Below are 20,813 nucleotides of genomic sequence, written 5' to 3'. Positions count from 1 at the left end.
AATGTCAACCTACGAACCAGGAGGTCATGCTTCAAGTCCTGGTCAGGAAAAGATTTATTTCTTATCTTAGAGAAGTGACTGCAATCGCCATACTAGCTGCCAATTCTCCTCTTCCTCCTCTTCTTTCTTCTTTGTGTCTTTTCCTCCTTCAGTGCTTCCATTTTAAAGGTCTTTAGCTTTCAGAGAAAGACAAGTATCACATGATCTCACTCGCATGTGGAATCTAACAAAATAAACTAATGAATGGATCCAGAGACATGGAAACACAGAACAGAGTGTGGAATCTTTGAGGGAAGGCTGGGGAGGGTGGGTTGGTGGAAAATAATCAGCCAAAGACCTTGTATGCATATATGCATAACCCATAGACATAGACAGTGGGGTGGTGAGGACCTGGGGTGAGAGACAGGGGTGGCCTGGAAGAGGTCGATGAGCGAAAAAGGAAGACATATGTAATACTTCCAATAATAATGTTTTAAATAAATAAATAAATAAATAAATAAATAAATAAATAATCTTTAGCTTTGTCTCCAGTTCTGCTTTCCCTTTCTCCTCATTATACTTCACCCCCAGAGTAAACCAGTAGAAGCTCAGAAAGACCCAACTCATGCCAACCCTAACACCTTAGATCCTGGACAGAGTTAAAAATGCAGAGAACTTGGCCTAAAAGGTTATTTTTGCTATCTCTCTAGCAGCCTCAAAGCCTAGCTGATGGGGAGTCCTATTGTCTTGTCAATTCATATACCCTATAATTAAAGGATCTCTTCTTATAGTCAGAGGCAATTTATATTATATAATTAATAAAATTAATGAAATTGCTCAGTCCTTATTCTGTGACAGGCAGGCACTGTGAAAAAAATGGGCTTATATTCATTGTTTCATTGAATCCTCCCAAGAGCCCTATAAAGGTAAGCATTGTTATTTTATTATTTTTATTCCCATTTCCCAGATGAGGAAACTGAGGCTCACTGAAATTGGGTAATCTATGTAAGGTCATACAAGTAATAGGACTCAAATCCAGTTTTGAAGAATTTTAGAGCTCATGATTCTACTATTATACTCTTTACCCTCCTTACTTGGCAAAATCTGACAAGTATTAAATTCCCACCCTTTCATGCCACAAAGAATTTCACACACTGTACCATATTATATGACCTAAAAATAGGATAACTTGCTAGGTCATTATCAGCCTCTAACATATTTGCAAAGATTCCTTGGTCTTTTCAACACTGAAGAGTCCTGCCAAAAATGGCTCACTGGACACATATATTGTGGTGAAAGATCACACAATATTAAAGGGAGTAGGTCTGTAGCATGGGCCCCTTTGGTGGCCAGCCTGAAGTAGGGTACCATCAAAGAAGCAGGAAGCATGATGACCTCAGGGATCTCAAGAAAGATCCAGGATTGAATTGGGAAGACGTAAGGATGGATTTCACAGCTTTAAGAGTATGTGTTTGGTGCCAAGAGTTCTGTACTGAACCTCTCTACCAGCTCTCAAGTTCATCTCAAGCAGAGTATCAGAAGCGTTTTATTTTCTTATGTATTTGTTGTGGTTGCTGTTATTACTGCTCCTAGCAGTCAGTAACTCATCAGTTGGGAACTGGGGGGTGAAAAATGTCCAAGGGTGGGGGGAGGCAAAGATGAAGAAGGAGGATTGCTGGTGTAATGTGTGTGAATGCTACATGGTTTATTGGATTATGCAGACTGACACAAATATTTCCTGGCCTTAAAATTCAAAAGGAGATACCAGCAGCCATTACCTGGCAGGAGAGGCAAGAATTGTAAGGGAGGTAACTGCCTATCTGGAGGTATAAGAAGAGTTATCTAAATGGTTCCTGGTCCCCAAATTTATTCCTTTACCCTAGCCATTGAATTGCCTTCTCTTTCAATATGGCCTAAAATATTCACCATTAGAATCATTCCCCTTCAACCAGATAATAAATTCAGAACATTTTTGCCCCAGGGCCTCTCTCTTTAGTATCCCAAAGTCTTTATGCCAACCTACTTTGTGATCAGACCCGTTTTAGTGCTATGGAGACAATGACAAAATAAAGCAGTTAACATTTCTTGGATATTTAATATACGCAGGCACTGTTTGAAGTATTTTGCATATATCATCTTACGTAATCCTCAGAACAATCCTCCTAGGTAGACACTATTTGTTATTACACCCACACACACAACATTTTGTAGATGAGAAAAGTACAAAGCTAAATCACTGCACAGGGTCACACAGAAGTACATGGTGAAGACAGGATTTGAAGCAAGACAGTTTGACTCCAGAGCCCATAAGTGTTACACTAAAATTACCCACTCCTTAATGACAAAGTTAATAATAATGCACATGAAAATTGTATTTGGATGGGGCCTATAGGCCACAAGGGTTATAGAACAGGAAACTGGAGTGTGTTTTTTGCATATATGGTACAGGGGGCCAGAGGACAGAAATAAGGAAGAGGGCAAATGTTAACTAGAGAAGTGTGTCCAAAATACATTGTAAAAACAAAATACATTGCAAAGCCAAGTTGGTCAGGGAGTGGTAAAGCAAGGCTAGAAAGCTGAGACCTAGATGTAAATGAGGTCAAAGAACAAGGGAAGGTGAGAGTGGAAGGGAACAGCAGATGGGAGAATTGGGGAAGAGGAGGTAGTCTAGCCACAGGAGGTCCTAGAGTGTGTTTTTTTGAGTGGCCTCATTTAAAGCAGCAAAAGGAACTATTGGGTATAAAGTAATAATGAAAGGCCTGGTAGAGGAAACCCGCCTTAAGATGAGCCATTTGCTAGGTAAGAAATTTGTTGACAGCTTGAGGACTGAGGCACTGAGAATCAGCATAGGTGAGTTGAGGATGAGGCAGAGAGGGCAGATGATAGTCACAAATCCTGGGTGACCAGGAAGAACCTGAGGACTCTGACCTGTAATGATGTTCTTGAAGCAATGAGGAATGAGTGGCACCTGACTCACATCCCTTTTGTCCAAATTCAAGTCTGCTCTCACACCTGACTCTTATTGCTCTTTGATCCATTGTCTAGAAAATAAGCTCCTGGAGAAGGACACGGGAAGGAGGCTCCAAAGCAAGGAACATCACATAGCAATGTCTTGGAAAATGGAGTGCCCCAGAGCCTAGGGTTAGACAGGAGAGCAAAAGGATGGAGAAAGAGGAGGGCCTGGAACTGGGCAAGGCTGGAATATGGATAATGGGGATGAAGGGGATAAAGGCCCAGGTAGCCAAGGGCAGGAAGAAGATTCCTGGTACCATCCTCCCATGTTCACCTCAGGCCTAGAAACGGAAAGGATCACAACACACAGTGCTCAAATCATTCTCACACTCATCTGCATTCAAACCACATCATTTCTTTGCAGGAAGATAAATAGGATTGTCCCTTTGAAGGAGTAAATGACATATGCAAAACTCTTCCCACTAGAGTCAGCACCTCAAGGGGAAAAGAAAAGTGGCAGTGAGAATCAGGAGAGTAGAAATCTATTCAGAATGGCCTAGGGAAAGAAAATGCCACCCTGGGAGTAGAATCCAGGAGGAGAACTTGACTGAGGATGGGAGGTGACTGGCCCCTTACCCTGGCTGAATATTGCTCTGTTGTCCATTTAAGAGTGGGTAGGAAGTACACATCCAGCATCTGAGGAATAAGTGAGACAAGTATGAAAAATAGCAAAGTGCCTGATACAAACTAAGTGCTCAATAAATAATAGGGTTTTAAAAAATATGTTTTTATTCATTTCGAAGAACAAGGAAGAGGGAGAGATACTGGTAGAAATATCAATGAAGAGAGAGAGAGAGTCATTTATCGGTTGCCACCTGTGTAGCCCCTACTGAGGATCAAGCCTGCAACCCAGGCATGTGCCCTGACTGGGAATTGAACTGTGACCTCCTGGTTCATAGGTCGACACCCAACCACTGAGAAATGTTGACTGGGCAATAATAGGTGTGTTTATTAAAAAAAAAAAAAAACTACTACTGCTATAGATATGGATGGACAATGGCATGAGAAATGGGTGAGAAGGAAGGCTGTAAGTCAACATCCTGTCCTCACCCCTGGGGATTCTGATTCTTCATTGGGGGGTGGGGCCCATAGATCTGCATGTTTCATAAGCCTCCAGGTGATTCTGAGGTAGAGTTCAGACACCATGCTTTAAGAAAACCCTGTTGTAAGTAATGTTGGGTACTGGGAATGTCTGGAACATTGAAGCTGAAATGGGAAGCCATAAGAAATGTATCGCAGGAAGCAATCCAAATGTCCATTAACAGACAAGTGGATAAAAAACAGTGGCGTGTTATTGTGTGTGTGTGTGTGTGTGTGTGTGTGTGTATATATATATATATATATATATATATATATATATATATATATGTGTGTGTGTGTGTATATATATATCTGAAACATGCATATTAACCATCACTCCACTACACCCACCAGCCAATCAGGAGAGAGTATGCAAATTAACCCAACAAAGAAGATGGTGGCCACAGAGCTGGAGTGAGAGGAGGCTTGGGTTGCCCTGGGCAATGGAGGAACCCAAGCTTCCTGCCCACCCTGGCAGGCCCTGGCCTCCGCTCAAGGCTACAAAGTTTCAATTGTAGAAGATACATAAATCCCAGATACCTGCTTCCAGCTGGCCCTGGCCTCCACTCAAGAAGGCACTGGAAAAAAAGAAGAAAGGAAAAAGGTCCCTTGCCCACGCTAGCCACATCCCCATGGGGTGAGGGTCCCCGCTGGGGGGCTTGGCCAGCCTGCAAACAGCCATCAGCCAGGCTGCCCCATACCCCAAGGGAACCCCCACTCTGATCCAGGACACCCTTCAGGGCAAACCAGCAGGCCCCCACCCGAGCGCCAGACCTCTATCTATACTAATAAAAGGGTAATGTGCTAATTAGACTGAGAGACCTTTCAGACGTTCTTCTGGACAAAGCCATGGTGGTGGGGCTGAGGTAGAGGAGGTTAGAGGCAAAGAGAAGAGGGCAGTTGTGGATGATCAGGCCAGGATGGGTTGGCAGTTGTGGGTGATCAAGCCGATTGGGGGGGGGGATTGTTGGGGGTGATCAGGCTGGGGGGGGGCAGTTAGGGGTGAGCAGACCAGCAGGGGGGCCAGTTGGGGGCAAGCAGGTCATTAATGGGGGTCAGTTGGGGGTGATCAAGTCAGCAGGGGAGGGGCAGTTTGGAGTGAGAGGGCCAACCTGGGGCCAGTTAGGGGAGAGCAGACCAGTGGGGAGGGAATGTGGGGGCAAGCAGGCCAGCAGTGGGGTGGAGGCAGTTATGGGTGAGCAGGCAAGCAAGAGAGGCAGTTGGGGGCAAGCTCACTGGCACAGGGGGCAATTGGGAGTGATCAGCCTGGAGGGGGGGCAGGTGGGGGCAAGCAGGCCAGCAGGCAGAGTGGTTAGGGGTAATCAGGCAAGCAGGCAGGCAGGTGAGCAGTCAGGAGCCAGCAGTCCTGGGTTGCGAGAGGGATGTCGGACTGCCGGTTTAGTGCCGATCCCTATAAACTGGCAGTAGGACATCCTTTGAACTTCAAAATTTGAAGGGTCCCAGATTGGCGAGGGTGCAGGCCAGGCTGAGGGACACACACCCCTCTGCACGAATTTCGTGCACTGGGCTTTAGATAGATAGATGATAGATAGATAGATAGATAGATAGATAGATAGATAGATAGATGTTGTGGGCTCAATCCCCAGTAGAAGGAGTGCATGAGGCAACTGATCAATGCTTCTCAACATTGATGTTTCTATTTCTCTCTTCCTCTCCGTTCCTTTCTCTAAAATAAATTAAAAAGAACATATTTAGCTTTTAAAAATTAACGAACTCTTACCACTATGACAACACAGATGGACCTAGAAGGTATGCTAAGTGAAATAAATCAGTCAGAGAAAGACAAATACCATATGATTTCACTTATGTGTGGAATCTAAAGAACAAAATAAATGAACTGACAAAACAGAAAAAGACTCATAGATACAGTGAACAGCAGACTGGTGATTTGATGGATACTGGAAATATCAGGGGGCACAGTTTGGAAAGTTTATGCTGTTCACCTGAAACCAATCTATATAAATAAAAGCCTAAGCTATAGGAATGACCAGAACCACTGGTCACTATGAAGCACACTGACCACCAGGGGGCAGATGCTCAATGCAGGAGCTGCCCCCTGGTGGTCAGTGCACTCCCACAGCCAGCATCCCCCGACTGGCCAACTTCCTGTGGTTCCCCCTTCCCCCCGGACCGGAAGTCCCCAATTGCCTGATTGGGACCTGTCCCTGGGCTAGGATGGGGAACCAAGGATGGGTGGCAGTGGACATGGCCGTTTCACACCCCCCTCGGACCGGAAGTCCCCAATTGCCTGATTGGGACCTGTCCCTGGGCTAGGATGGGGAACCAAGGATGGGTGGCAGTGGACATGGCCCCTTTCCCAGGGGAGTCGAGGGCTGGCTCCCTCCTTGGGCCTGGTGACCAACCTCCTGTGGTCCATCCCTCCCCCCGGCCGGCAGGCCCCAGTCGGCCCACTGCCCTCCCACCGCAGTGGTGGCATGGCAGTGAAGGAAGGAGGAGAGGGGGAGGTGGGAAACCACGTGGTTGCAGAGCATTAACATTGATGTCCAGCATCCCTTACTTCTATGCCTGGCCCAGTGACCATTACCTTCTCTCTCAACCTTACCGGGGCCTTTGGCCCTGGGCTGGGACAGGGAACTGGGATGGGTGGTGACAGACACAGCCCCTTTCCCAGGGGACCAAGGGCCAGCTCCCTTCTCGGGGCTGGCGGCCAACCTCCCGTGCCCTGTCCCTACCCCTGGCTGGTGGGCCCCAATTGGCCCACCTCCTGCCCGCCACAGTGGCAGCACTGAGGCAAGGGCAGGAGGCAGGGGAGAGGCAGGGAACTGTGTGGTGGCAGGTGCCAATGGCAACACTGGTGTCTGGCATCTATTCCTTCTACTCCTGGCCCAGCGACTGTTGCCTCCTCTCTGGCATGGCTCTGATTGGCCTGGCCCTGATTGGCCCTGATCACTGGCCAGGCCTAGGGACCCCACTGGTGCAAGAGTTCATGCACCAGGCCTCTAGTCTTATATGATAAAAGCCTAATATGCAGATTTCCCCCTCAACCTGAGTTCCACTAGGAGTTCAATCTCTCAACCATGTCGCTCTGACACACACTGACCACCAGGGGACAGACTCTCTAACCAATAGGTTAGCTTGCTGTGGGCAATAGTGGGCTGGACTAGAAAGTGAGGTGTGAGGAGGGAGCCATCAGGAAGCTCCCAGGGTTTGGCCGGAGCCCTGGGCAGAGGTGGGTGGGAGTGGGAGCCAGGAGGGACTGGGTGGCACAAGAGGCTGCTACAGTGATCTGAGAGCTGTGGACTGTGCAGTCCTCTGCAGCCTGTGGCGTTTTCAGTGGGCAATTTATAATCTACAGAGCTGCTTCTTTTTATTTGTTAAGTTTCACTAACTACTCCAGGATAGTGGGTAGCACCATTACAGGGGAACAGGCCAGGCACGCCTGCCAGAGGCCAAGGAATGACCTCAGGCTCCCAGGACTCAGCAGAGAGGCGGGGGTGGGGGGTGGGGGGGAGACAGGACTGAGTCTAAGAAACCATGTCCAAATCTTGAAAGAAAGTGGGTGGCAGCTAGGGGTGGAGGGTGACATTTGCGCAGGGGCCTAGAAAAGCTGCTGGGTGGGGGCAGCCGAGGAACCTGGTGCCTCTCCACACAGGACAGACTCCACGTCCCTCCCTCCTCCTCCCCATGACCCTTCATCCAAACTGTCTTCCAAGGCCCCGCCTGGGATCATCCCTCACTGCCCTACCCCCTATCCTGCCCCCCCATACACACAGCATTTGGGGAGCTCCACCTCCAGAAGAGAAAGAGGGAAGCTGCAGACAGGAGGTCGTAGGAGGATGGGGCAGAGCAGGGCCCACCAAGTTAGATGGAGGGAGGGAGGGAGGGAGGAAGAGGCCCTACAGGACTGGGGACAGAGATGGGTGGGAAGGAGGGCCCTGTGGAAGCATCACCCTTGGTTGAAATAGAAATCCTGACCCCATTTTGCAGACCCCAGCAGAGTGTGTGTGTAGGGGGAGAGGGGGAAAAGAAAAAAGAGGGTGTGAGGGGACTGGATGGATGGAGATCAGTGATGTTTGATTCATGGCCTACTTATTTTTATTTTTGTTAATATATTTTTATTGATTTCAGAGAGGAAGGCAAAGGGAGAGGTAGAAACATCAATGATGAGAGAGAATCAATCTGCTGCTTCCTGAATGACCCCTACTGAGGATTGAGCCCACAACCCAGGAATGTGCCCTTGACCAGAATCGAACCCAGGACCCTTCAGTCCACAGGTCATGGCTGTATGCACTGAGCCAAACCAGCTAGGGTGACCCAAGGCCTATCTAAAACTGCTTCAGTAGGCTAAGCAGGGGGTCTTACCACGATGGTGTTACTTGATAATTTGGGTGTCTCTCTTTATGTTGGGGTAATCAGAACTGTAGTGAAGTAAAGGCACACCCATGGACCCTGCAAATGGGTTTCCATACACACAATGCAATTTACTTCATGTGGCAGCTGAAGAAGGTGAGCAGAGCCTTGGAAAGACATGAGGTCTCCAAGACCAGGGATTGGAGGGAAAGTGCATGCTGAGCATTCCACGCTATGAGTTAAACTCTATACATATAAAAGCCTAATATGTTAAGTGTCTGATTGAGCAGTTGACTGACTGGTCATTATGATGTGCACTGACCACCAGGGGGCAGATGCTCCAATGGGTAGGTTAGCTTGCTGTGGGAGTCCAGCCGATCAGGACTGGGTGAGACTGGGCTGGACATGCCCTAGAGCCCTCCTGTGGTCCCTCCTGCAGTCCCTCCCTGGTCACCAGGACTAGATAAGATGGCCCTGATAGGCCCCAATCATCAGCCAGGCAGAGGGACCCCATCTGTGCACAAATTTGGTGCACCATGCCTCTAATACAAAATAATATCAGAAGTGAACTGTAATTGAAAAATTGAAAAATATTAAATTTCAGTTTATATGTATGTGAAGCCTATAAGTGTCTGAAACTATATTTGAATTGTTTAAATTAAATGATGGGTTATGCCCTAGCTGGTTTGGCTCAGTGGATAGAGCGTCAGCCTGTGGACTAAACAGTTCCAGGTTTGATTCTGGTCAAGGGAACATGCTCAGGTTGCAGGCTTGATCCCCAGTACGGGGTGTGCAGGAGGCAGCCAATCAATGATTCTCTCTCATCGCTGATGTTTCTCTCTCTCTCCTCTCCCTTCCTCCCCAAAATCAATAAAAAAATATATTAAAAATCAATCAATAAATAAATAGTGAGTTACGAGTGTTCAATGTACAATTGTACAACAACATTGTATAATATATAACTCTTTAAACTTTTCTATATATTTGAAATTTTTCATAAGAATGTGTTGGGGAAATTAAAAAATGGGTGACAGGGCAAGGGTGATAAAGAAAAAGGAACTTGATTGATATCTAAAGAGGATTGTGATCACAGAAGAAGATGTTGTGTGTTTTTAATAAACATCTCAGACTTGAGCCTTCAATGGGACCAATTCAACTTTTGGAGACTTGACACCCCTGTTCTGCTATTAATTAGCTGTGAGGCCTCAGACACACGAAGTCCTTTCTTTAAGCCTCAGGGATTGAACTATACTTGGAGCCCAAGTATCCCTTTAGTCCAGACGTTCTAGGATTCTGTGAGTCACAGGCAATCTTTAAAAGTTCTCAGTTCATTCCCAGAGAGGCCAGGCTTTTCAGAGGCGTACTACAAGCCCTGCTTGAGTTGGCCAACAGGGGACCAACCTTCGGAGCAGCCCTTCAGAAACCTGCCAGTATTTTTAGAAAACTCTTCTACTTTCAGATGGTTTAGAAACCTAAGCTATTTTTCCCACTTAAGAAATGCACAGGATTTCTGGAGATTTTACTTAAAATTCCCCACTAATTTTCTCTTCCCTTTCAATGGCAAATTATTTTTTTAATCTTCAAATCAGGAGTTCATCTCTAACAGAAAACTAAAATACCTCATCCCAGAGATTTTCCTTCCTCCTCTAACTCTGAATAAGCAAACAGGCATTTCTTAATCAAGTAAAGCCTTTTGGATCACTGATATTTGGCTTCTGAAACCACAAGCACAGAAGAAATAAACATTCCTCACATGGAAAAGTAAAATTATGTCCTTCAAAATAGGTGATGGAGGTTTAGTGGGGATATTTTTCACACCTGCTTCCCTTAAAGGGCTTCTGGAGACTGTCCAACAATCATAAACGAATAGTGAACTAATGTAGACATTATGCTTTATGCAAATTTGGGAAAGTAGACTTCTCCTGCCTTATCTACTGGGCTCTACTCAGAATGTGGGCAGGTAGATGTGCCTGGGCTCCCAGGACTTTTTCCTTTCTCCAACCCCTGGGGATCTCAGAAGTCTCCCTTTGACTTAATTTCCTCTTCATTTTCCCAGGACAGTTGGGCTTATAGAAAGGGGAAATCTAAATACAATAAGGAAAAGTTAGTAACATAATCCACAGCTTCAGATAGACTGGTCCCTTGGCTCATGAAGTTCCCAGGATGAGAAATAGGACATAATGACCTTGTTGATATAGAAGTACAAAATGACTTTACAGTTTTTAGTAGCAATCTTTTCTGAAATAACAGTGCCTACATTTGTTACTTTTTAATAAATCTATATCTAGACTTTCCCATATTTGTATCTCTTCTTTTTCTTCTCTTTTTTTCCATTCCTCATTTTGAACATCTCCCTTATGTGCTATCGTAAATAACTGAACTATGTTGTTATAATTTGTTGTGTTTGTAATAAGGAATACAGTTCCAAATGTTCAGGCTAGATGAGTAAAATAGTTTATGTTTCTGCTATCAAAGAAATTCAAGGAAGCCGTTTTAACAATATGGGGCCCTTTGTTAATTTTTTCTCATTTAGCCTTGGAGTCTTCTGAAGACTAGAACATCTAGCCAATGAAGATAATTACAAGCTATGTGACCTTGGACAACTCATATGATTTCTTTTTTATATCTAAATATATTTTTATTGATTTCAGAGAGGAAGGGAGATGGAGAGAGAGAGAGATAGAAACATCAATAATAAAAGAGAATCAGCCAAAACCGGTTTGGCTCAGTGGTAGAGCGTCGGTCTGCAGACTGAAAGGTCCCAGGTTCAATTCCGGTCAAGGGCATGTACATTGGTTGAGGGCACATCCCCGGTAGAGGGTGTGCAAGAGGCAGCTGGTCAATATTTCTCTCTCATCGACGTTTCTAGCTCTCTACCTCTCTCTCTTCCTCTCTGTAAAAAATCAATAAAATATACTTTAAAAGAGAGAGAGAGAGAGAGAGAATCACAGATTGTCTGCATCCTGCACGTCCCACACTAACGATCGAACCTGGGCATGTGCTTTGACTTGAATCAAACTCAGGACCCTTCAGTCCACATGCTGACGCTCTATCCACTGAGCAAACCAGCTAGGGACATATGATTTCTTTATGCTTTAGTTTCCTTATCCACAAAATGAACCTCCTTCCTTCTCCCAAGGATGAAGATGGTATGAATGTCACAATATCATGTCATTTTGACCTTCTGAGGATGAAACATGGTTACAAAATGGTTAGGTTATGAGCTGGACAAATCTAGGTTTAACTCCTGTCTTTTGTCAATTACTAGCCTGTGATCTTGGGCAAGTCACTGAATTGTTCAAATCCTAAATTTCCTTACCTATTAAGTGGAGCTAAGGGTAGTTCCTCCAACATAGGCTAAATGTGAAGATTCATTCACTTAATATGTATTTGTGGAGTAACTGCTATGTGCTAAGAGATCAGAATAGTGCTCAAAAAAGAGAAGGGCCCTGCTCTCACAATTTTGTGAACTAACTTATATAAAGCTATTGGCATGCAGTATAACACATAGGAAGCACTCAATACAAGTTAGCTATTACCATTACTACTCTCCCCTGGTATTAATGTACTATGTTCCCTACTCTTTATAGCTTTCTCAAAAGTAGGGGATGAGACTTTCTCCAGTTATCCATTCTCTACCCAGCCATCCCCTCTCCCTTCCTTTTGAAATCAATGAAAATATACTTAAAAAAAACAACAACACTGTATTTGTGACTAACACAGAACCCTGTGCTTTATCTTCCAACCTAGTCTATCCATAAATAGTTCAGACTGCTTCTAGACATGATAGTGACACAGCAAGGAGAACCTTTTCCCCCCTTTTCTCTTCTCAAGAAAGAATTACTAGTATATGGTTTTCCCATACCATCAGCAGAAACTTTCATTTACTTTTTCCATCCCAGAGAAACAGAAATAGGATTATGACTAATTAATTGGTTAAAAGTTGCTCTTTGTTTATTGGCATTTGGTGGCAAGGAACTCACGTTTAGCAGCCTATGTCCTAGTCAGTTACTTGACTTAAGCCTTGTGACAACCCTCTGAGGTAGGAATCATTATCTCCATTTAACAGATGAGACAACAAAGGCTCAGATGAAGGCATTTGCCCACGGCCACACAACTAGTAAGTAGCATTGTGAGGACTCAAACCTATGTCTGACTCCAAAGCCCCGTGCTCTTTCCATTACTTGGTGCCTAATAGTTTCAGGGTGTGTACATGTGTATCTCTGAGGCCAAACACTATGCTGAGTGGCTGAGCCCTTGGGCAGTATGACCTTTGATAGCACACTAGGAGGGGTCCTCTTCCCTCCCAGTGGGCCAAATGCCTTGCTCCTTCATTAGCAGCCTGGGAGCCAGGCTGGGCCATACACTGCTCTGGTTTCCCAACCCCAAATGCCAAGCTTCCATGCATCTTTAAAGTGGTGCGTGGGCTCTCCTGTAACACTACTGGCTGGATGATAAACAGAGGTGGGCCTGACATTGAAGAGCTATTGACTTCCTGCTGCTCTTTAATACAACCTCCCAATTCAGGCACTCTTATTTTGAATGTAAGACAATACTACTAAGACAGAACTTTTTTTTTTTAAACATATTTTATTGATTTTTTACAGAGAGGAAGGGAGAGATATAGAGAGATAGAAACATCGATGAGAGAGAAACATCCACCAGCTGCCTCTTGCACACCCCCTGCTGGGGATGTGCCCGCAACTCAGGTACATGCCCTTGACCGGAATCGAACCTGGGACCTTTCAGTCCGCAGACCGACGCTCTACCACTGAGCCAAACCGGTTTCGGCTAAGACAGAACTTTTGCACTGAATCTAAATAAATGCAAAATACACTCCTGTGTGCCAACTTGTAACATAAACTTTACACTTACAGAGAGCTTTGGCCTCTTCAAAGCTCCTCTGCAGCCATTTGATTCTCCCAACAATTCTGTGATGTAGACATTTAGGGAAGTGGCAATATTCTTCTTATTATTATTATTACTAGAGGCCTGGTGCACAAAATTCATGCACTCAGGGGTCCCTCAGCCCAGCCTGTGCCCTCTCACAGTGCAGGAGCCCTCAAGGGATGCCCGACTGATGGCTTAAGCCCATGGGAAGTGGGCCTAAGCCGGCAGTTGGACATCCTTAGTGCTAACGTGGAGGCGGGAGAGGTTCCTGCCACTGCTGCTGCACTTGCCAGCCACGAGCCCAGCTTCTAGTTGAGTGGGACTCCCCCTGTGGGAGTGCACTGATCACCAGGGGGCAGCTCCTGCATTGAGTGTCTGCCCCCTGGTGGTCAGTGAGCATCATAGCAACCGGTTGTTTGCTGTTTGGTAGATTTGCAGATTAGCCTTTTATTATATAGGCCCAGTGCATGAAATTTGTACACGGGGGCAGGGGGTGTCCCTCAGCCCAGCCTGCACCCTCTCCAATCTGGGACCCCTCGAGGGATGTCCCACTGCCCATTTAGGGTAGCTGAACATTCCTCTCACAATCCAGGACTGATGGCTCCCAACTGCTCGCCTGCCTGCCCTCCTGATTGCCCCTAACTGTTTCTGCCTGCCAGCCTAATCACCACCTAACCACTCCCCTGCCAGCCTGATTGATGTCTAACTGCTCCCCTCCCTCCCTCCTTCCCTCCTTCTTTCTCTAAAACAAAGAAACATATCTTCGAGTAAGTATAAAATAAAAATTTTAAGCCAGCTCCTCAGTTATACTAGCCACACTGCAAGTATTCAATAGCCACACATGGCTATGTGGTTCTTGTATTGAACAGCACAGATAGAGAAAACCACAGAAACTTCCATCAACACAAATTTCCATTGAATAGTGCTGATCAAAACACTGGTGGTCCTCCTCAGACTTCTACTTTAATAAAGTGTTCTTAGTTTAAGGCAGAGTTTCTCAGTCTTGACACAATTGGCATATGGGGCTGGACAATTTTTGTTGCAGAGGGCTCTTCCTGTTTATTGTTAGAAGAGCCTGCATGTGGAGCAGCATCCCTGGCTTCTACCCACTAGATGTCAGTAGCACACTTTCCATCTAGTTTTGTGCTATGTCAAAATGTCTGCAGACATTGCCAAAAGTCCCACACTCCTGCTGAAAACCTCTGGGTTAAGGTTAGCTTATGTACTTGAAGTAATCAAACAGCAAATCATTTCACTGCCTAAACTTGGTCTTCATTTCTTTCAGTGAATCCTAGTTTACAGCAATTTGCATTCAATGGGTGGTTTTAATAGCTATTGAAGATTTCATGAAAGAGTAAAAACCATTTAAAGCAGCAGAATGAACCCTGGCCAGTGTGATTCAGTTTGTTGGAGTGTCATCCCCTACATCCAAAGGCAATGGATTCAATTCTGTCAGGGCACATACTCAGGTTGCAGGTTCGATAGGTGTTTCTGTCTCTCCCTTCCTCTCTCTAAAATCAACATTTAAAAAATGATAATTTTGCCCTAGATTACTTGGCTCAGTGGATAGAGCGTCGGTCTATGGAATGAAAGATCACAGTTTTGATTCCAGTCAAGGGCACATCCCCAGGTTGTGGGCTCAATCCCCAGTAGAGGATGTGCAGGAGGCAGCCAAATAATTATTCTCTCTCATCATTGATATTTCTATCTCTCTCTCTTCCTCTCTGAAATCAATAAAAACATATATTTTTAAAAGTTATATATATAGTTTCTGCAGTCAAAAAAAATTTTTTTAAATAAAGCAATATTAACCAAAGAATGTATATGCATATATGAATAGCCCATGAACACAGACAATAGTGTGTCTTTTTCCCATCGTTAGTTCTTCCCTGGGTTGGGTGGGGGCGTGGAACCAGATGGAGGGGGCAATGGGGAAAAGTGTGGGATATTTGTAATACTCTCAATAATAAAGATAACATTTTTTTAAAGCAAATGAAAAAAATGAGTAAATAAATAAAATAAAGCAGCAGAATGAGGCCCAGGCTAGGTTGCTCAGTTGGTTAGTGTTATCCCGATATGCCAAGTTTACAGGTGTGATCTTAGATCAGGATACATACAAGAATCAAATAATGAGTGCATTAATAAGTAGAACAACAAATTGATGTTTCACTCTCTCCTTTCCTCTCTGTAAAAAAACCAATTAAATAAAATTTAAAGCAGCAAAATGAGAGTGAAGATACTAATTAGGATTACTCTAATGTAGTGTACAATTAGCTGCCCAAACTTCCTATCCATTAATTATAACTATGAAATTGTGAAGGATAAAAATGAATTGGTTTATTGAATGTTAGCACAGAAAATAAATTAATAAATGACAGGAGCGACTAAATCACATACTATATTTCAGCTAGTAATTTCCAGAAATAACAAAACAAAAAATTTTTTGTTACTAACCCTAAACCCTAACCCTACTTCATAGATTGGGAAAAGAATCCCAAAACTGCTTGATCCAACAGAAAAAGAGCTTTTAAAGGATTCAAGAGAAACTAGTGGAAACATTCCCATATAAAATGCTGAAATTTTGATTGCTGATGAAATCATATACCTTTCCACATTTTAATATATTCCCAAGAAAACTAAACATAAGGCACACTTTTTCAAATGAAACCTGTCAACTACATCTTCAGAGAAATCTCCAAAAGATCTTAAAACCACTCCCCCTAAATGAATTTTTACGGAGTTAAATATTTTAACTATGTTATCGTCAAAAGAGACAAAGTTTTGGTAAACTGATAAGTAGTTTATTCAAGAACGTTCCCAATGGCGGGCCTTCCCAAACTCCTACCCTACCCCAGGCAAAGGGTGAGGCTGGGGACCTGGGTACACCTGCCACTCCATCTGCTCTCCTGTGTGTTCTAATGAAAAAGAAAGTACTTCGAACAGATGCCACAGGGTGAGTGCAGGTTAGCAAAATGGAATAACCATTCTGAGCCCCTGGCCAGGAAACTGGAGTTAACAACCTTTCTTCTAAAACTAAAATCGGGGGGTGGGGGGGGGGGGAACATGGAAGGTGAGAAGAAGAAAAGGAAGCAAAGTGCAATAGGGATCTCTAATGACCACATTAAATGCTCTTAATTACAGTGAGGAGTGGAAGTTGGGTCTGAGCTAGTAGGTTGAGTATATGCAGCTACAGTACGTATTTCTGGTGCTTTCTGCTAGCCTCTATTTGCCTTCCATAACGTCAAGCTCACATAGGGTTAGGATTCATGTTCATCATTGCTCCCTGGGTACAGGTAGGTCTCGGGTTCAGAAGAACAGGTTGCAGATAAGGTTATGATACTGTAGGGTTGGAGATCCTCTGACATCTGGGAACTAGGGGTTACCAAGGCCAAGAAAGAATGCATGGGCCCCTTGAGCACCAGCAACTGTAAAAAAAAAAAGGTCAGTATTTGTGGCCTCTAATCTCAACTAGCAGGCCACACTGATTTTTGGGGGGAGGAGGGGTGCATCAGGGAAGATTTGCAACCGAGGGGTTCAGGCTGGATCATCATTAGTTCTTCCCTGGTAAGGTGTCAGGTGCCTGTGGGCAGAAGTGCTCAGCCTCAACTTCCTGAATCCATCCTGTTCTTAGAGTGGGAAAAACTGACTGCATGATGTGAAGAGCTCACCAACCTAGCAAGCTGCTGCAGATGACCACTAAGCATCAGAGTGACACAAAAGCATTCAGGTCCTATTGAAACGCACATTTTCAGGAGTAATCCGTCCATGCCCTCTGACCTATCATCATAGGTCAGTAACAGGACCACAGGATGGCAATGTGTTAGCCTAGGAGCTTGAGAAGACAGGCTTGAAGGAAAGGGTCAGGTGCAGGCCAAGAACATCTGGAGTGGAAAGAGTTCTGAAATGGGAAAGGGGTTATAAAAGGAGATTTTAAGGTAGCCAAAAGCAAAGCCGCCCTAGCTCACTATCTTGTCTTGAGCTGATGCCAAGTCTGCAGCAGTCCCAGCCACAGTATTCTATGATGCAGGCTCTTGGTCCTTTGCTCAGAGGATGATCTTTCCTTTATCCCAGGTTGTACAGCTCTACACTGAAAGGCAGGGTACTTGAGATTCTAATCTTGGAATTATCATTGACTGTGTGACCTACACAGAATCACTTAACATCTTTGAGGTCCAGTTTTACCACCCTTAAAATGAACTGTGGTCTGAAAATATTCAATGGAAAATTCCAGAAATAAACAATTCATAAGTTTTAAATTGCTCGCCATTCTCAGTACCATAATACAATCTTGTGTTGTTCTGCTTTGTCCTACCTGGGATCATCTTTTTGTCCAGTATATCCAAGCTGCATATACAATCTGCCCATTAGTCACTCATCCACCTTGGTTATCAGATTGACTGTCATGGTTGTGTTCAAATAACTTGTATTTTAATTAATAATAGTCCTCAAACAACACATTACTTTTAATACAGTATATTGTTGCAGTTGTTCTGTTTTAGTTTTTGGTGTTAATCTATTACTGTGCCCATTATAAATTAAACTTTATCATAGGTGTGTATGCAAAGGGAAAAACATAGAGTATATAGGGTTCAGTACTATGCTAAGTTTCAGGCATTCACTGGGGTCTTAAAACATATCCTCTGTGGTTAAGGGAATGGTACTCATTTGCACCACTGGTCAAACATCTCCAACTCATATAATAATGTATATATTTATATATAACTTTTAGAATACAATTGTGATCTGGAGAGGAAACTGTGACCCTATTCTGTGTTTCCACCCAAATTCAACTTTCAAGGCCTACTGGGTTTCCTTGAAAGGGTGCAATCCTCCTGATTTGGCTACATTGAGATTCTAGGAACCCCCCTTTGGGCTTGCATGGGGAGCAATGAATATCTGAGCAGTAGGATTTCCCTTCCGGTCTTCCTCTCCCACTACCTCCTGGAGCCCTGGAAAAAGCTCAGAGAGGAGGACCTAACACCACACAAATAAATGCACATTGTATAGCTTGGAACACACTTAAAAAATTAAGACAACTCAAAAAATTTGAATGAGTGCTTTTCTCCACTCATTCAAATTCTCCTCCCTCTTTTCACCCCCCTCTCCTCTGTGCTCTCCTCTCTCCCGTTTCTTGCCCTCAGCGTCCCCCTCCCCCCCCTTTATATCTTTATTTTCAGTCACACTGGATGCTGACTGGTGCAATAACAAAGTGTTTTGGTGTAACTGAAACACATCATTTAACTGAATTATTGCTGAAAACGTTGTTTCCATAGTGTTACTAGTCAATGAAATTAGCTTTATAAAATCCAGGTTTGTGTGATACATGGGCTAGGAACCTATATCTTTGCCCCAGTCTCTTTTCCCTTGCCCATCTGGTTATAAAAACATTTTCCTCCTCTGTGCAACTCTCCCTTCTCAGACCCTTGAGTCATTCCTTACAAACTCAGGGAAGATCAAAGAGGTATCACAAAGTACCCTTGCACCAAGAGGTCGGGCAACACGATGCACAGTAAAGGAAACCTCAGGAATAACTGGGTATTTTCACGTCAGCCACTGAGCCTCAACTAAATTTTGCCTTTGGTGCCTCTCTCCTTGCCTTGGCAAGTAAATTAATCAACAACCGCAATAGCTTTGGGAAGACGCCCCAGCCCGGTCCCTCTTTTGCTGGGACACAGGTGAGCAGGTAGGGCTAGCGGCAGGAAGGAGAAAGCCTGAAAGTCAGGAACTGCTTGGCGTCCAGCCTCCCTGCAAGGCTTCCTTGGTCACTGAGTTCTGGAAGCCCAAGTCCGCCACTTTCCCACTCATATGCACACCTGTACGAACCCTCCCGGAGAGTCCTGCCTCCAAGCCACGAGTCCCAGCTGCCCCTCTTGCTGGGTAGCGCCCCGCTTGGACAAGTAGACCAATGCACCCACTGCCCGCTCTGCCACCCTCCACTCCGCGGAGTCTGGTTGGAGCCCTCACAGCACCCGCCACTTACTCTGGAATCTTCAGACACCCATAGAATCCAGCCATGGTGCTTCCTACGGAGCTGGCGGCCCGCCGGGAGCCTGGCCTGCTGGGGTTTATAGGAAACCGCACTGCCGGCGAATCGATGGGGATGTCACGCTTGCTGGAGGAGCTCTGAACGCTCAGCGCTCACACGCACGCAGCTCCAGACCAGCCTGCCGAAGCAACCAGCCAGATGAAGTTTCTTTTCCGTGGCCTCTCTCTGTCTTCTGAACTAGGTCCAAAGAGGGCTGGGCTTGTTCCTTACATGGGTAGAACAGTTAACTCCCCTTTTCCCCCTGCCTCCAACTTCCCGCGACCACAGTATCCTCAGTGCAAAACACCAGATGCTCTTTCTTAGGATCTCTGTATCCTTGCAGGCTAACGAATGGGAGGAGGAGTTTGGAGGGGAAAAAGCCCAGAAGAGTTTGTGGAGATTGTTACCCCGCAAAGAGGGACAGTCCACAGCTTTGGGAAGCAAATGTAAATTAGTCGCTTTCAGGCATTTTTTATTCTGCAGGCTGGGGGGGGGGGGGGGAGGCGGGGGGGCGGGACAAAGGAGTGGGGGGAGGGAAAGCCCGAAAGGGAATTTAAATAGCTAGGCTGCAAGCATTCCTACCTCAATCTGAGCACTATTTTTGACCCGTCTAAATTGCTTTGTTTAATCCCAAGGAAAACGATTTACTTCCTAAGCAAGTTTAGGGGAAAATAAAATAAAATAAAACAAAGCAAAATAAAAACCACCAAGAATGTCCTTAAAGCTGTGAACAAAATTTGAATTCCCTTGAGATGAAAATCCCCATCAATGATCATGTATACACAGTGGATCTCAGTTATAACATGACTGATATTGCATGGATCCAGAGATAATGTTGATCACTTTGTGTCTGCAGAAAACTGAAAGGATGGGAGAAAACAAAATGTGGCATGATGCTGGCTGCCTGGAAGAGCCAATAGGGCATCTTCCCTAGCCCCAGCCGCCCTACACCACCCGCCACCCCCGCCCTAGCATCTGAGACACCGATATTTGCAACATTGTGGTTTTTTAAGTGTCTAGTGAGAATGTGAACAGCAAGACAAATGTAGATGCAGGTTTGGGGCACTTTTTAATTATTGAGAGAAATCAAGAGTTTAAAAAAGCCAAGATTTCTCCAGGGAAGGCAGGGGGTAGGGGGCAGTCATTAAATACCTCAGGACTGGACCTGATCTGAGGGCCTAAGTCTTGTTTCCTTGAATAAAAAGGGAAAAAGCCAGGTTGGGGGCCCTTCCGGGAGGGGGAGGGGGAGCGTCTTGGCCAGTCTGCCGCAGAGGGCCTGCTTTCCTTCTTTAGTGAGCGATAGGCAACAAACACCCTGTTTCTGGAATTTCATTGGAGGAGTAGACCAAGGATTTATATTGTAGATACTGAATCCTGACCGGTGGCTAAAATTTCTATCTAGAATGTAGGGTTATTTCTCTATTCATATGTGGCTTACCCATTTAGTGTGTTTTTTGCAATTATGTTTTAATCAAAGAATAACTTCTGGGGTGCC

General features: G+C 44.9%; 1 protein-coding gene across 1 annotated transcript in view; it reads right to left on the bottom strand.

Moving 5' to 3' along the window:
• KIAA1210 overlaps positions 1-19,446 on the bottom strand; it is a 58,343-nt gene extending 38,897 nt beyond the window's left edge. Inside the window, exon 1 of the mRNA XM_084869939.1 lies at positions 19,274-19,446. Coding sequence (XP_084726065.1) covers positions 19,274-19,308 — 35 coding nt within the window. The 5' untranslated portion in view covers positions 19,309-19,446. The remainder of the gene's footprint in view (positions 1-19,273) is intronic.
• Positions 19,447-20,813: the final 1,367 nt, after the last annotated feature.

This window comes from Pipistrellus hanaki, assembly GCF_964339955.1.
Source record: "Pipistrellus hanaki genome assembly, chromosome: X".
Classification (NCBI taxonomy): Eukaryota; Metazoa; Chordata; class Mammalia; order Chiroptera; family Vespertilionidae; genus Pipistrellus; species Pipistrellus hanaki.
The sequence above is the reverse complement of the archived record's forward strand: the minus strand, read 5'-3'. Positions and strand labels throughout refer to the sequence as shown.